A 15,685-nucleotide genomic window follows, 5' to 3' on the forward strand; every position below is an offset into this window, starting at 1 on the left:
CAGAGCAAGATGCCAACCATTCTTCCAGCAGGGAGGAAACAACAGGATTGTGTTTAGTAGGCACAAAATGGGAAAACGTTGAGAAAAAAAATATCTTATTTTTGGATTATTTCATTTATTAACCACATTTCAAAATGTTTCTCCTGTTTCCCATTTTGTGCTTACCAAACGAAACCTTTAACCTCAGAATCAGAAGCAGACACTGACCTTGGCCAGCAGCAGGGTGAGTGTCTCTAGCAGAGAGGTCTTCACGCTCCAGGCAAAGCGGTCTCCCAGGATACGGATGAGCGGTCCAGTGATGTTGACAACAGACGGTCGCAGAGCCTCAGAGGAGGTCAGCTTGATGACTCCTCCCAGCGCTTTGGCCGCCTCCTCTTTCTGCTCAGGACTGCCTGTCAACACTCCTTCCCTCAACACTGGCAGGATGCAGGTCACACCCTGGGGAAGAGGGAAAGAGGAGGAGAATAAAAGAGAATTAGAGGAGAGGAGAGAGCCAAAAGATATATCAAAACTAGTCAGCTTGAGGATGTGACTGTACATGTCAAGAGGAGAGAGAGGCCTACCTTTTTGGGAAGACAGAACCCAGGCAGGTGCTGACCCTTAACGTCTACTGCCACTGACCGGATGTCTCTGTGCAGGTCGTCAATCAGAGCCAGCTGGCTGCCAGCGTCCAGTTTCTACAAAAACAAACTAGAGTTTAACATGACCTCACACATCAATACATACAGTGGCAAGAAAAAGTATGTGAACCCTTTGGAATTACCTGGATTTCTGCATGAATTTGTCATTATTCTTGATCTGATCTTGATCCAAGTCACAAGAATGGACAAACACAATGTGCTTAAACTAATAACACAAATGTTATGTCTATATTGAATACATAATTTAAACATTCACAGTGTAGGTTGTAAAAAGTATGTGAACCCCTAGGATAATGACCAAAGGCTAATTGGAGTCAGGAGTCAGTTAACCTGGAGTCCAATCAATGAGACGAGATTGGAGATGTTGGTTAGAGCTGCCTTGCCCCATAAAAAACACTCACCAAATTTGAGTTTGCATTTCACAAGAAGCATTTCCTGATATGAACCATGCCTCAAACAAAGGAGATCTCAGAATTGTTGCCTTGCATAAAGCTGGAAAGGGTTACAAAAGTATCTCTAAAAGCCTTGATGTTCATCAGTCCACGGTATGACAAACTGTCTATAAATGGAGAAAGTTCAGCACTGTTGCTACTCTCCCTAGGAGTGGCTGTCCTGCAAAGACGACTGCAAGAGCACAGCGCAGAATGCTCAATGAGCTTAAGAGGAATCCTAGAGTGTCAGCTAAAGACTTACAAAAATCTAAAATACGTAAAACACTAAACAAGACTGGTGTTCATGGGAAGACACCACGGAAGAACCCATTGCTGTCCAAAAAAAACATTGCTGGTACGTCTGAAGTTCACAAAAGAGCACCTGGATGTTCAGCACTACTGGCAAAATATTCTGTGTATACATGAAACATAAAGTTGTGTTGTTTGGAAGAAACACAAGCTCATCAAAACCTCATCCCAACTGTAAAGTATGGTGGAGGGAGCATCATGGTTTGAGGCTGCTTTGCTGCCTCAGGGCCTGGACAGCTTGCTATCATCCACAGAAAAACAATTCCCAAGTTTATCAAGACATTTTGGAGGAGAATGTAAGGCTATCTGTCCGCCAATTGAAGCTCAACAGAAGTTGGGTGATGCAACAGGACAACGACCCAAAGCACAGAAGTAAATCAACAACAGAATGGCTTCAACAGAAGAAAATATGCTTTCTGGAGTGGCCCAGTCAGAGTCCTGACCTCAACCCGACAGAAAACGTTTGGTTGAGGTTATTGCTGGAAAAGGGGGATCAACCTGTTATTAAATCCAAGGTTTCACATACTTTTCCCACCCTACACTGTGAATGTTTACGTGGTGTGTTCAATAAAGACATGAAAACGTATAATTGTTTGTGTGTTATTAGATTAAGCAGACTGTTTGTCTATTGTTGTGACTTAGATGAAGAACAGATCAAATTTTATGACCAATTTATGCAGAAATCCAGGTCATTCTAAAGGGTTCACATACTTTTTCTTGCCACTACTATGTTAGTTAACCAGAGTACCTAGTGGCCATTGGTTATCTATGAAATCAATGCTGCATAACGATCCACAACACAACTGTATGACTTCAGTAAACCCAGACAAACCCATTCCTAGTTCCTGTAATGCTCTTGGTGCCAACTGCTAACCTTGGTGATGGAGTTGATGGCGTCCCAGCTCTGCACCAGGACCTCAGGGTTGGAGTCATTGAGCAGGCGGATGAGGCCTGACAGCAGGTTGCGTGTGTGGGCACTGTAATCCAGGCGGGTGCGGGAGAAGTATCCGTTGAGGATGGTGGCGGCGGCCTGTCTGAGGCCGGCATCCGGTGACCTGGTGGCCTCTAGCAAGTCCTCGATGATGATTCGCTGACCCACCTCATCTTCCACAGACAGGATCACTGCCTGGCAGCTGGCCAGCTCCTGAAGGAGAGGCGCGGGGGGTAATATAAACCTGGGGACATACCTATCATCTACGGACCACAACCGCCCACTAAGAACCACTGTAATATTATCCCAAGACGATGACTGTTACGACCACCGACAATTAAAGTAGTGACCCTGAACTTGGAACTCCTTTATAACCATCTTGTAATCATGAATGCTGTTGTTACCTGCTGCCCCTCCTCTGTTCCCAGCTTGTCTTTCAGAGAGGAGTAGAGGGCAGGCAGGATGACCCCCAGGTGGCGTGTCAGAGCGTCTCCAGCCACAGCAGACAGGAAGGCCAGCACGCGCGTGTTCACTGGAGGAGCAGTGAGCTGACAGGGGAGAGGAGAGCATTCATACGCAGAACTACACTCAAACTATAAAAGACATTAAAAACATTTAAGCATCAGGAAAAGTGGTATATAATCCAATACAATGATCACAGAGATGAACCATTGTCAGTAGAGTGTGTAATGTTTGGACAGCTCACCTTGGGCACCAGGTAGGGCAGCACAGAGCGACTCTTCACTGCCATCACCTGTTTCAGACCGTCCAGAGCAAACTCTGCAGTCTCCTCATCATCCTGCACACAGAAACATTAACATCACTCTATATTCTGTTCCATGGTGGGTCCTGTGTCCTCTCCAGAAGGACAGGAGAGTGAGTATTACTGCGTGGATACAGAGGAATGTTAGCGGTAAAGTGGATTCATGTGTGTGTATTTGTATGTGAGTGTGCGTCTCACCAACTGTTTGAGCAGGGCAGGCAGGATGTCGTCCAGGGCCTGGTGACCGATGGTGGCGTGGAGCTGCTCAAAGGTTTTGGCTGCAGCCTCTCGTACCTCCTCCAGGGGGTCACACAGAGCCTTCCTCACCGTGGGGACCAGGGACTCAGAGAATATCAGCACCTGGAAACATACACGCATTGTGACCTTGCTTCTCTGCCATGGGATCACGTCACAACACAACCCTTCTATGTATAAGGCGTTTTAAAAGGTTTCTTCAAACTGTATACTCATCTCAAGGGACTTCCAGGTTAAATAATGAATGAATTTAAAAAAGTGACCAGGTATGTGTTGAGGTACTGACCGCGTCCCTGCTGGTGGACTTCATGATCTCACTCAGACCGATGCACACGCCCTGCCTCTCATCACTCTTCTCGGAGCGCAGACCCTCCTCCAGAATAGGAATGATCTCTGGGAGGATCTTCTCTCCCAGCTTACGGACCAAGTCTCCAAGTGTCCTTGCAGCAATCTAGAACACACAGAGAAGCCACATTCAGTAACCCAGGGATCAGAAGCAGGAGAGAACACAGAATCCAAACACTCAAATTCAGACAAAAGTGTAGAATACTATAATTCAGTAATAACAGAAGACTGAATTGTCTTAGTGTGACTAATGTACATGACAAAAGAGAGATAGACAAAGGGGATCAAATCGAATTGTATTCATCACATGCTTCGTAAACAACAGGTGTAAACTAACAGTGAAATGCTGACTTACGGGCCCTTTCCTACAATGCAGGGAGAAAGAAAATAGAGAAATAATAGAAAAGTAGAAACACGTAATAAATACACAATGAGTAATGATAACTTGGCTTTATACACGGGGTACCAGTACAGAGTGGATGTGCAGGGGTACGAGGTAAATGAGGTAAATATGTACATATAACTAGGAATAAAGTGACAGATAATAACCAGTAGCAGGAGCAAATGTTATGAGTCAAAAAAGTTAGTTAAATAGTTAACCATTGACCCATTTTGCACTAACTATTTAGCAATCTTATGGCTTGGGGTTGGAAACTGTTCAGGGTTCTGTTGGTTCCAGACTCGGGGCATTGGGGCCGCTTGCCAAGCGGTAGCAGAGAGCACAGTCTATGACCTGGGTGGTGCGAGTCTGATAATTCTTAGGGTCTTCCTCTGACACCACCTGGTATAAAGCTCCTGGATGGCAGGGAGCTCCGTCCCAGTGATGCACTGAGCCGAACGCACTAACCTCTGTAGCGCCTTGTGGTTGGATGCTAAGCAGTTGCCATACCAAGCGGTGATGCAGCCAGTCTAGAGGCTCTCATTGGGGCAGCTGTAGCTGTATTTGAGGATGAGGGCCCATGCCAAATCTTTTCACCCTCCTGAGGGGGAAGAGGTATTGTCGTGCTCTTTTATCAACTGTGTTGGTGTGTGCGAACCATGATAGATTCCTAGTGAAATGGACACAGAGGAATTTGAAGCTCTTGAACCGCTCCACTACAGCCCCGTCGATCTGAATGGTGGTGTGCTCTGCCCTTCCGTTTCCTTTAGTCCATGATCAGCTCCTTTGTCTTGCTGACGTTGAGGGAGAGGTTGTCCTTGTACCACCTTACACGGTCTCAGTTTTATCGTCGTTGATCAGGCCTACCACCGTTGTGTTGTCAGCAAACGTAATAATTATGTTGGAGCCGTGCACGGCCACACAGTCGTGGGTGAACAGGGAGTACAGGAAGGGACTAAGCACGCACCCCTGAGGGGCCCCTGTATTGGGGGCCAGTGTGGCAGATGTTGTTACCTACCCTCAACATCTTGGAGCGGCCCATCAGAATGTCCAGGACCCAGTTGCAGAGGTGTTCAGTCCCAGGGTCCTGAGCTTAGTGATGAGCTTGGAGGGCACTATGGTGTTGAATGCTGAGCTGTAGTCAATGAACAGCATTCTCACATTGGTATTAAAGTTGTCCAGGGAAAGGGCATTGTGGAGTGCAATAGAGATTGTGTCATCTGTGAATCAGTTGGGACGGTATGTGAATTGGAGTGGGTCCTGGGTTGATGTGAGCCATGACCAGCCTTTCAAACCATTTCATGGCTACAGATGCGAGTGCTACGGGGGCGATAGTAATTTAGACAGGTTCTGGGTCACAGGGACTTTGGTGGTCTGCTTGAAACATGCAAGAAGACCAGAGAACATGTTGTTCTCAGTGTTCAGTGTTGTTCAGATTCACAGTGTTTAATAGTCACATGTACAGGGTTGAAGGTGTGATTGCAGGGTACAGTGAAAATCTTAGGTTCTGAGCTCCAACATACAGGACTTTGTTAAATAAAATAATGAAAATGGTAATAAAAAAACAACAATATAAATAGAACTATATACATAACTGTAGCAGTGATTAATAAGTCATTTTCCATTGGGGTGGAGGCAGAGTAAAGACTGTTTAGGGGTGGGGGGGAATAACCATAGCGGGAGCAGCATGTAAGGTATGTGACCGTTGAGGGTGTGTGGGGAGGAATGTCCATAGGGGGGAGTAGCAGGGGTGAGCAGGTAGCTTACTGGTGGTGGCTATTCAGCAGCCTGATGGTGAGGGTGGAAACTATTGGCCAGTCTTCCAGTTTTTGCCAAGATGCTCCTGTACTGCCCGCGTCTGAGTGATTGAAGCGGGGAGAACAGGGCATGGCTTGTGTGGCTGGGGTCCCTGATGATCTTCTTGGCCTTTTTGTCTGACACCTGGTGTTGTAGGTGTCCAAGGGTGCGTTCGGCTGAGCGTATCACCCTCTGATGCGCCCTGTGGTTCGCGGTGGTGGAGTTGCGTACTTGGGTGTGATGCAACCTGATAGTGTAGAACAGCGAGAGCCCTCGGGGAAAGGACACATTTCTTCAGCATCCTGAGGTTCAAGAGTTGCTGTTGTGCCTTCTTCACCACGGTGTCCATGTGGTTCGACCATTTCAGCTTCTCAGATGTGTACGCTGAGGAATTTGACGTTATTTGACGTCTCCACAACGGCCTGGTTGATGAGGATGGGGGTGTGTCCAGCCTCATTCCTCTTGTCCATAATCAAGTCCATAATCAGCTTGTTTGTTTGCTAACGTTGAGAGAGAGAGAGAGAGAGGTTGTTTACCTGGCATCACGCCGTCACAGTGCCTACCTCATCCCTGTAGGCTGATCTCGTTGTTGTTGGTCATCCGGCCTACTACTGTTGTGTCGTAAGCGAACTTGATGATAGAGTCTGGGTCGGCAGCCTTGCGAGTAGGGCTGACCCTAATTAGTTGACCGGTCGATTGTTTGGTCGATGGGATGTTGTTCAACCCAGATATTTTTTAGTCGAACAGTAGCAATATATATATATACAGTGCCTTGCGAAAGTATTCGGCCCCCTTGAACTTTGCGACCTTTTGCCACATTTCAGGCTTCAAACAAAGATATAAAACTGTATTTTTTTGTGAAGAATCAACAACAAGTGGGACACAATCATGAAGTGGAACAACATTTATTGGATATTTCAAACTTTTTTAACAAATCAAAAACTGAAAAATTGGGCGTGCAAAATTATTCAGCCCCCTTAAGTTAATACTTTGTAGCGCCACCATTACAGCTGTAAGTCGCTTGGGGTATGTCTCTATCAGTTTTGCACATCGAGAGACTGAAATCTTTTCCCATTCCTCCTTGCAAAACAGCTCGAGCTCAGTGAGGTTGGATGGAGAGCATTTGTGAACAGCAGTTTTCAGTTCTTTCCACAGATTCTCGATTGGATTCAGGTCTGGACTTTGACTTGGCTATTCTAACACCTGGATATGTTTATTTTTGAACCATTCCATTGTAGATTTTGCTTTATGCTTTGGATCATTGTCTTGTTGGAAGACAAATCTCCGTCCCAGTCTCAGGTCTTTTGCAGACTCCATCAGGTTTTCTTCCAGAATGGTCCTGTATTTGGCTCCATCCATCTTCCCATCAATTTTAACCATCTTCCCTGTCCCTGCTGAAGAAAAGCAGGCCCAAACCATGATGCTGCCACCACCATGTTTGACAGTACGCCAAACATAACGTTTTGCATTGTTGCCAAAAAGTTCAATTTTGGTTTCATCTGACCAGAGCACCTTCTTCCACATGTTTGGTGTGTCTCCCAGGTGGCTTGTGGCAAACTTTAAACGACACTTTTTATGGATATCTTTAAGAAATGGCTTAAAATGCCACTCTTCCATAAAGGCCAGATTTGTGCAATATACGACTGATTGTTGTCCTATGGACAGAGTCTCCCACCTCAGCTGTAGATCTCTGCAGTTCATCCAGAGTGATCATGGGCCTCTTGGCTGCATCTCTGATCAGTCTTCTCCTTGTATGAGCTGAAAGTTTAGAGGGACGGCCAGGTCTTGGTAGATTTGCAGTGGTCTGATACTCCTTCCATTTCAATATTATCGCTTGCACAGTGCTCCTTGGGATGTTTTAAAGCTTGGGAAATCTTTTTGTATCCAAATCCGGCTTTAAACTTCTTCACAACAGTATCTCGGACCTGCCTGGTGTGTTCCTTGTTCTTCATGATGCTCTCTGCGCTTTTAACGGACCTCTGAGACCATCACAGTGCAGGTGCATTTATACGGAGACTTGATTACACACAGGTGGATTGTATTTATCATCATTAGTCATTTAGGTCAACATTGGATCGTTCAGAGATCCTCACTGAACTTCTGGAGAGAGTTTGCTGCACTGAAAGTAAAGGGGCTGAATAATTTTGCACGCCCAATTTTTCAGTTTTTGATTTGTTAAAAAAGTTTGAAATATCCAATAAATGTCGTTCCACTTCATGATTGTGTCCCACTTGTTGTTGATTCTTCACAAAAAAATACAGTTTTATATCTTTATGTTTGAAGCCTGAAATGTGGCAAAAGGTCGCCAAGTTCAAGGGGGCCGAATACTTTCGCAAGGCACTGTATATATATATTTTTATGGCACATAAGACACCTGTCTTATTCGTGCCGGAAGCTGTGGGGATGGCACAGTCCAAGAAGGGGAGTGTGGCAGCACAATGCAAGTCTCTCCAGAATGCACTCTCTGCCACCAATTTGTGCACATGCATTGTTTCATAACTTCATTGTGTGAATTGTTTGGGTTTGATTGTTAGTGTATATCAATTCCCCGTGACATATATAGGTAGTACATTTACCCTTAAATGCTATCATTTCAAATCTACAATGTTTGTTTGGTTACGGTAATATCTGTTAATGCATTCAATATATTATTATTACAGTCTTACCGTTCTCATTGTCAGAGTGGACACGTTGTTTGAGTGCTCAACCTAGGCTACACTTGTGAGAAACAAGTTTTGGTTTATTTCATTCCATTTACGAGTTGACAATTTAGTCAATATTTTGTTTGGAGTGCTCCTGTCAATGTTGAGTAAGGACGCGCACCTGATTACGCATAGAATTAGACCTACAGGATTCCTGGCCTGCGCACAAATATAGGCATATAAAATGTGCCTATTTGGGGATCCGATTGGCTTCATGCAGCACCACTAAGGAGGAGTGGAGCTTCTCAAAGTAACATTTTCTTTGGCTCAAACAGCAAGCAAACAGTCCGTTTTTACATCCATGACAATAGTTCAATGTATTTGAAAATTATTTTCCGCTCTGTCCCTTTTGATAACCACTCCGTGTTTAAGAGACAAATGTCATGCTCTGGGCCTTCCGAGTGGCGCCTAGTTGGCTATAGAAGTTACATTTTAGGTTTATATAATTTTCTTTTAGATTAAATTTAGATTAATCACATGACAATGATTTTGAGATACAAAGACGTTATTAGAAAGAAATGAAACTGTTCAACGAAAAAAATGCATATGTAAACCATAACTGGCAAGCAGAATTCTATTAATGTAACCTTTATTTAACTAGGCAAGTCAGTTAAGAACAAATTCTTATTTACAATAACGGCCTACCTCAGCCAAACCCGGGTGACACTGGGCCAATTGTGCGCCACCCTATGGGACTCCCAATAATGGCCGGAAGTGATACAGCCTGGATTCGAACCAGGAACTGTAGATGCAGTGTCTTAGAAAGCTGCGCCACCCGGGAGCCCCATCAGTAGAAATGGTAAGAGAAATTGGCATTCCAAATGAGAAAGCTTGCCGCCGACTCATGTAGCCTATTACCGGCAACTTCCGGAAAGTAACGACAGAATCTGCAAAAGCCAGTAGGGAGCGGGAGGAGGATGGTCGGGACAGGTTAAGTTTTTTTTCTTCTGGTTATCATGATCTCTGGCTCCCTCTTAAGTAATTTGTGTCTTATTTCGTCAAACAGTGCGCTTAAAGCATCAGACAAGCTCAATGCATATATAGTTGACTTTCTTAAAATAGATATTATATATGGAAAAATACACATTTTAAAATGTCGACCAATTGTTTGAAAGAACAGGCGACTTTCGGTATACCAAGATTTTTTGGGGATCGGGGACAGCCCTGTGGTAAACTCAATGTTATTGGATGAATCCAGGAACATATTCCAGTCTGTGCTAGCGAAACAGCCCTGTAACCTAGTATCCGTGTCATCGGACCTCTTCCGTATTGAGCGTGGCACTGGTACTTCCAGCACCAAAAAAACAAACACAGAAAATAGCAGGATTGGTCAGAAGCCCGTAAAATGGCTACAATCCATTGCAGTGCCATTCTCTCTCATTCAACAGTTGTGAGAGCAATAAAGAAACAGCTCCATACATACTAGACATCCTAGCAGTAGAGTTACCGTTCTCTTGTCGGGGCAGTCGGAGGCCAGGAAGCCAAGCAGCAGAGTGAAGAGGGTGGGCAGGATCTCCCGGAGGGTGCGGGGTGTGTTGGACACCACAATCTTCCACACGTGTAGGGAAGCTTGTCGCACCACCAGCTGGGTGTCTGAACGGCCCATATAGAGGCCAGACAGGACCCGGTTACGCCGCTCTCCACCCAGCGCTCCGATGATAGCCTGGGGGAGAGGAGGAAGAGGGCTCAGCACCAACATTACATACATTCAATATTATTTACTTCTCATATCAACCATTATAGAACCAGCAATCTATACAGGAAAATCATGTCAGAATACCTTGTTGGACTGCGCTGTGCCAAAGTTATCGTCCTCTGAAGCGGTCTCAGTGGTCATCTTGCCTGTGACTCCTGAAATGTGGAACAGTAGGTCTCCCAGCAGCTGCACAGAGCTGAATCTGTGGTCCAGAGACAACATGGAGGCTCAGTTAAGACTTACATTTCCAAGAAAAGTATTTAGTATACTATATAATGTTGCATATAATATCCAATCAAAAATTCACATTTTGACCAAAAGTGTAGATAATCCTCTAAGAAAACCATTGGTCCACATCTCATGTCTCTATCATAACCTGTTCAAAATATACTGGAGTTTTGACCCTTGTAGGATGGTCAAAATTTGGGCAAATAAATCAATGGAAGTCAGATATTTTTGTTGGGTCATAAATCAGGAAAATAGCATGGCGGCAGATAGGCTGGATGCTGTGCGAGAATTAAAGCTCCCGGACAGGCTTACCATTGAACTTGTCATCTTTCTTCTCAAATCCGGAGGACATAAAACAACAGACGGATTTGAGAAATAGTATTTTCATATTTTAGTATGCGCTGTTCATATTAATGCAAAGTTTGTGCTTTTTCACAGACGTCTCACAAAAACAAGCGCATCTCTGAAATGGCAATGGAACACTCAGCATATTTAAGCCTTTTACATTTAAATCAGCTGGTGTCGTGCTCATTTTCCCATTTGCATCTGTGGAAACAACTTGGAAGACGACGACCACAAAATGTAAAATCCTAAAAAGTTTAGCCCGAGAAACCAGCACCACTGTCAACGGAGCTCGGTGCTTATTGCCGATACGTTACAGAAAGACACCACTGAAAGATTCAGAACATGAAGAATCATATTTGTCCTGGTAAAACGCAATGCATAACACAAAGAAGCAAAATGTCATCACCAAAGCGCGTTTTCACCCACCGACACCGTATAATATCACATAAATTATGTTTGAGTAGATGTCTAACCTAATCCTCCAGAGGTCGTCAAACAGGCCCTGTTCCAGTTCAGGCAGCAGCAGGGCGATGGCCGTCTCAGCGTACATGCTGATGATGCGCTGGCCGGCACGCAGGGCAGTGTCTCTCACATATTCATTCTCATCAGCAAGAGCCTGATAACAGAGGAGAGGGGGAGACTGGTGAGAGGTAATCACAACCAGAGAGAGGGATGGTGGTGAATGGAGAGTGATCCCTACCTTGAGGATGCATGGGATGATGGGGCCAACGTAGGGTGTGAACCTGTCCCCGAAGGTGAGTGGAAGGTAGATGAACATCATGATGTAACCGTCGCGGACGTGGGAGGCGATGTCCACCTTGCTGGCCGTCTGCACCACGTCTGGCATCAGCTTGTCCAGCTTCTCCACTCCCAGCCCAGCCATCACCTCAGCCAGACCTTGGGCAGCTCCAGAGCGGTCCACAGAGCTCTGCTCAGATGCCAGGGTCTCCATGAGCCAGGGAAGCAGGTCATCAAAGCACGACTCACCCATGCCCTTCACCATGGCACCCAGGGCCTTGGCAGACACGGTACGCACCTGGTAGAGGAGTGGAGAAGGAGCGAGAGTTATCAGGTAACCAAATCACATTCACTTGTTTGTTGATGAGCTCTTCGTTACAAGCACATACCTCAGGCACAGGGTCCAGCAGAGAGGCTTTGAGTCCAGGAATGACACTGGGCAGGTATGGGGACAGGTCCTGTAACACAAAGACAACACATTGTGTCAACCAATAGAAACACACACATAAAACAGTAGAGCACTTTAGAAGATCAATTGTAGTACAATGCAACTCAATATCCCAGTGCTGTTTTGTACCTTCTGGTCGGTGAGGGAATACATGTTGCCGATGATCTGAGCGGCCATCTTGCGAGTGTCGGTGGAGCGGTCCTGGAAGGCCCTCTGGACGATGGGCATGATGAGGGCCAGGGAGGGGGCGTCGATGAAGTGGACAAACTTGGTGTCCAGCAGCGTCTGCAGGCAGTTCTGGGTCTTACGGGAGGGGTCAGTGAGGGCGTCCAGCAGGATGGGGGTTATGGCTGAGGGGGACAGAATATCTGTTAGTAACTATCCTGAAGTACAAATCTGAAATATTATCCTATTCATACCGCTCTGAACTGAAGTTTGTCATTTGTTTAACTAAATCTCAGAGTTTAACACAGCCCTCTTACCCAGGATCTCAGGGTTGCGGATGACAGAGCCAATCTGTCGTAGGGCCTGCTGGCCGGCATTCTGCACTTTGACATGGGAGTCAGTCAGCACCTCGGTCAGCTTGGGAACAATGCTGGGCAGGCAGGAGGACAGCTGCTTAGGGGCACAGTATGCCATGGCCCCCAGGAGTTCCACAGAACCTGGAAGGAGGAGAAGAGAGAGGGGGGAGAGAGGGAGCAACAGAAGCAGTAGTGGGGTGCAGAAGAAGGAAGGACAGGATAAGAGGTATGGCGGTATCAGGACTAACCAGCTGAAATAAGTCTAACAGGTGATTGATTTTGAATGGTTGTGTCCTCAGAGCTCTCTAAAAATGCCCATGATGCTGTGGGTTGACCCTCACCTGCTTTTGTCCTCCAGGATTCCTCCTCAAGAGCCACCAGCAGGGAGGGCAGCACCAGTTTCACCCCATGGGCACTCAGGTTCCTCATCACCGCCTTGGCACAGTCATCCGACGCCTGGGAAAGGGCAGGGAGGTTAGGCAGAGCGTAACGCACAACATAAACGTGAGTGAATGTGAGAATTATTAGGTGGAAAATGAGTGTTTGGTGTGAGAGAGGAGGAAAGGCAGAGGGAGGTGGGATTGAAATGAGAAGCTGGTAATGGTCATCCTACCTCTCTGACATACTGGTTCCCGTCCCCGAAGCAGAGCAGGAGGTGAGGCAGCACGTGGACCACGTAGGGCTCAAACAGCTTCCCCAGCATGTTGCACAGCATCTCAAAGGCAAACAGAGCACCTGGAAAAGAGAAGGGGAGAGAGAACTGTATAAAAAAAATCAGTCACAGATAACTAAACCACGGAGCCCAGCAAAGGTTAAGCAACTGGCGAGGAGTCACCGACCCTCTCTGCGTCTGAAGTTCTTCTTGTCCTGGATGGCGTCGGTCAGGGTGCTCATGATGTCCTGCTGTTTGAGGGCCAGGATGCCCAGGCCTTTGACCAGGCCTGCCAGGCCATAGGCCGCGCCCTTCCTCTCTGCGTACTTGTCACTCTCCAGCAGTAGCTGCAGCAGCTTCCGCACCATCCCCCCAGCATCCTCCCTGATGGCAGGGACAAGAGGGGGCAGGCAGCTAGCCACAGACTCCTGGACCTGAGGGAGGGAGGAGAGACAGACAAGGCAACAGTTACTACAAGCAGGCTTAGAGTTGCTCAGCTGAGGCCAATGTGATCATGTAAAGGCATTCCATTGTAAAGGTCAATGCATATAGGTTATAGAAAGATGTTTATATGTTTCAATAATAATAATGGGAGGGACTTTACCAGAGAAAGGTTGGTGGTCATATGCACATCCTTAAAAAACAGAGTTTGGGGGGGGGTTGGAGGGACGCCATGTGCGACTGACGTGTTTTCTGTTTGCTCCCGCGGTATTCTTAAAGTTCATGTGAATTTTGTGGCAGAACCGTATTTATTTTCAAATATTGGTTTGGTGATCCCTTTTCGTAAAAACCAAGACTACTTTGCTTTCTAATGTCAGCATGTCGACGAAACATAAGGCCAAAAACATGACTTGAGAAAACCCGGCCTACAAGACCCACTCTCATCACCGCCCTCTCCCGAGTCTGAGGGCCCGGGGACTCATACTTTACCCGAGGTGTGGCTTGGCCTGGCGGCGCTGAAATGAACATTCGAGGCCATCAAACTACTACACTCCGAGATAGTTGAAATGAAAACGGAGGTAGTTGCTACGATTGAGGCCCGAATACAGGAGGTTTCTGATACTTTAAAAGCAGATCTAACCATCCTGCGGAACGAGACGGTGCCAGAAATCACATCACTCAAAACAACAACTGCGTCGCACACTACAACGATTGCAGCAGTCTTACTACGATTTGCTAACTTCAAATTAGGTTTTTGGTTGAGAGCCTTTATACATTTTATTTATTTTCTCTCTCACTGCCTGTTATAAGACTGGGAATATAATTATATACATCTACAAGTGGTGCTTTTGTCATTTTGTTTGCACAAGGGATTCACTTTTAATTTCTCTCTCTTTTTGCTGCTTGATCCACTAACACAAAACACGACTTTAAAGAGCGGGACTGAGGGTTTAGGTTTAAAACCGCACTCTCACAGACATACTGTGCGAAGAGAACATGTTCTAATTAGGCTTGTACCTCGTTTGGGGAGGTATTGTCTGGGATGGGGGGAGGAAGGCTGAATTGTTCAGTTCTAATATTGTCATTCTGTCTTTTTAGTGCAAACGTTACATTTCTACAAGAGACTCACTTGAGGACTGGTGAGAATTTTAGGATGCGTAAGGACTGGGTTGGTCAAGTGTTCCACTTTAACTTTCATAGTAAATCAAGAGGTGCTGCCATTTTGGTTGATAAATCTACTCCCTTCGTAGCTTCTGAGGTTATTACTGATCCTAAGGGACGATATGTCATAGTAACCGGTAAACGGTTTTCTACCCTTCTAGTTTAGGCTAGTGTTTATGCTCCCAGTTGGGATGACAAGTTTCATTTCTTCCTTTTGATCTGCTATACCCAATTTAGATTATCATTTGTTGATTTTAGGGGAGGATTTCAACTGTACAATGTCCCCAGTTCTTGACAAGTCCTCAAGAAGAACTACTGGCCCATCTAAATGTGCCCTATTTATTCAAATCTTTTCTTCAGAAATATGCTATGTTTGAGCCCTGGCGTTTCCTACACCCTTATTCTCATGTTCATCAAACATTCGTCAAGCATTGATTACTTATTTTTGGACAAAAAACGTTTGCCTAACCTTCGACGGTGTACTTACGAGAGTATTGTTATTTCTGACATTCACTGTTAGTGCTTGAACTAGTTTCCCCAGCGACCTCCTATGTGTTATCAATGGTGTCCATTTTACTCTCAGATAAGGAGTTTGTCAATTTCATTTCTTCTGAAATCACCTTATTCCTAGAAACTAATTCAACGCCTGGTATGTCCTGCTCTACCATAGGGGGTCTCTCAAAGCATACCTACGTGGCTAAATTATTTCTTATACAGCCAACCAAAACAAAGTTCGCTCTCAGTGACTTCGGGACCTGAGCGAGTCCATAGCCACATTGGATGAGAAGTATGCTACAGATCCTTCCTCTGATCTACATAAAAAGAGCCAACTACTCCAATCTGAATTTGATGAGCTTTCTACCAGGCAAGCTGAACAGTTACTCTTGCGAGCTCGGTACAGA

At 45.7% G+C, this 15,685-nt stretch overlaps 1 protein-coding gene across 1 annotated transcript in view; it reads right to left on the reverse strand.

Annotated features, from left to right (window-relative positions):
• LOC110535056 (eIF-2-alpha kinase activator GCN1) overlaps positions 1-15,685 on the reverse strand; it is a 57,901-nt gene that overhangs the window by 18,725 nt on the left and 23,491 nt on the right. Inside the window, exons 34-50 of the mRNA XM_036935737.1 lie at positions 13,369-13,615; positions 13,143-13,264; positions 12,871-12,985; positions 12,491-12,670; positions 12,138-12,358; positions 11,950-12,018; positions 11,523-11,858; positions 11,296-11,438; positions 10,334-10,451; positions 10,001-10,216; positions 3,617-3,781; positions 3,274-3,435; positions 3,019-3,111; positions 2,717-2,860; positions 2,256-2,525; positions 564-677; positions 208-438 (exon numbers count right to left, since the gene is read on the reverse strand). Of these exons, the coding sequence (XP_036791632.1) occupies positions 208-438; positions 564-677; positions 2,256-2,525; positions 2,717-2,860; positions 3,019-3,111; positions 3,274-3,435; positions 3,617-3,781; positions 10,001-10,216; positions 10,334-10,451; positions 11,296-11,438; positions 11,523-11,858; positions 11,950-12,018; positions 12,138-12,358; positions 12,491-12,670; positions 12,871-12,985; positions 13,143-13,264; positions 13,369-13,615 (2,946 nt within the window). The remainder of the gene's footprint in view (positions 1-207; positions 439-563; positions 678-2,255; positions 2,526-2,716; positions 2,861-3,018; positions 3,112-3,273; positions 3,436-3,616; positions 3,782-10,000; positions 10,217-10,333; positions 10,452-11,295; positions 11,439-11,522; positions 11,859-11,949; positions 12,019-12,137; positions 12,359-12,490; positions 12,671-12,870; positions 12,986-13,142; positions 13,265-13,368; positions 13,616-15,685) is intronic.

The sequence above is a fragment of the Oncorhynchus mykiss genome, chromosome 11 (genome assembly GCF_013265735.2).
Source record: "Oncorhynchus mykiss isolate Arlee chromosome 11, USDA_OmykA_1.1, whole genome shotgun sequence".
NCBI lineage: Eukaryota > Metazoa > Chordata > Actinopteri > Salmoniformes > Salmonidae > Oncorhynchus > Oncorhynchus mykiss.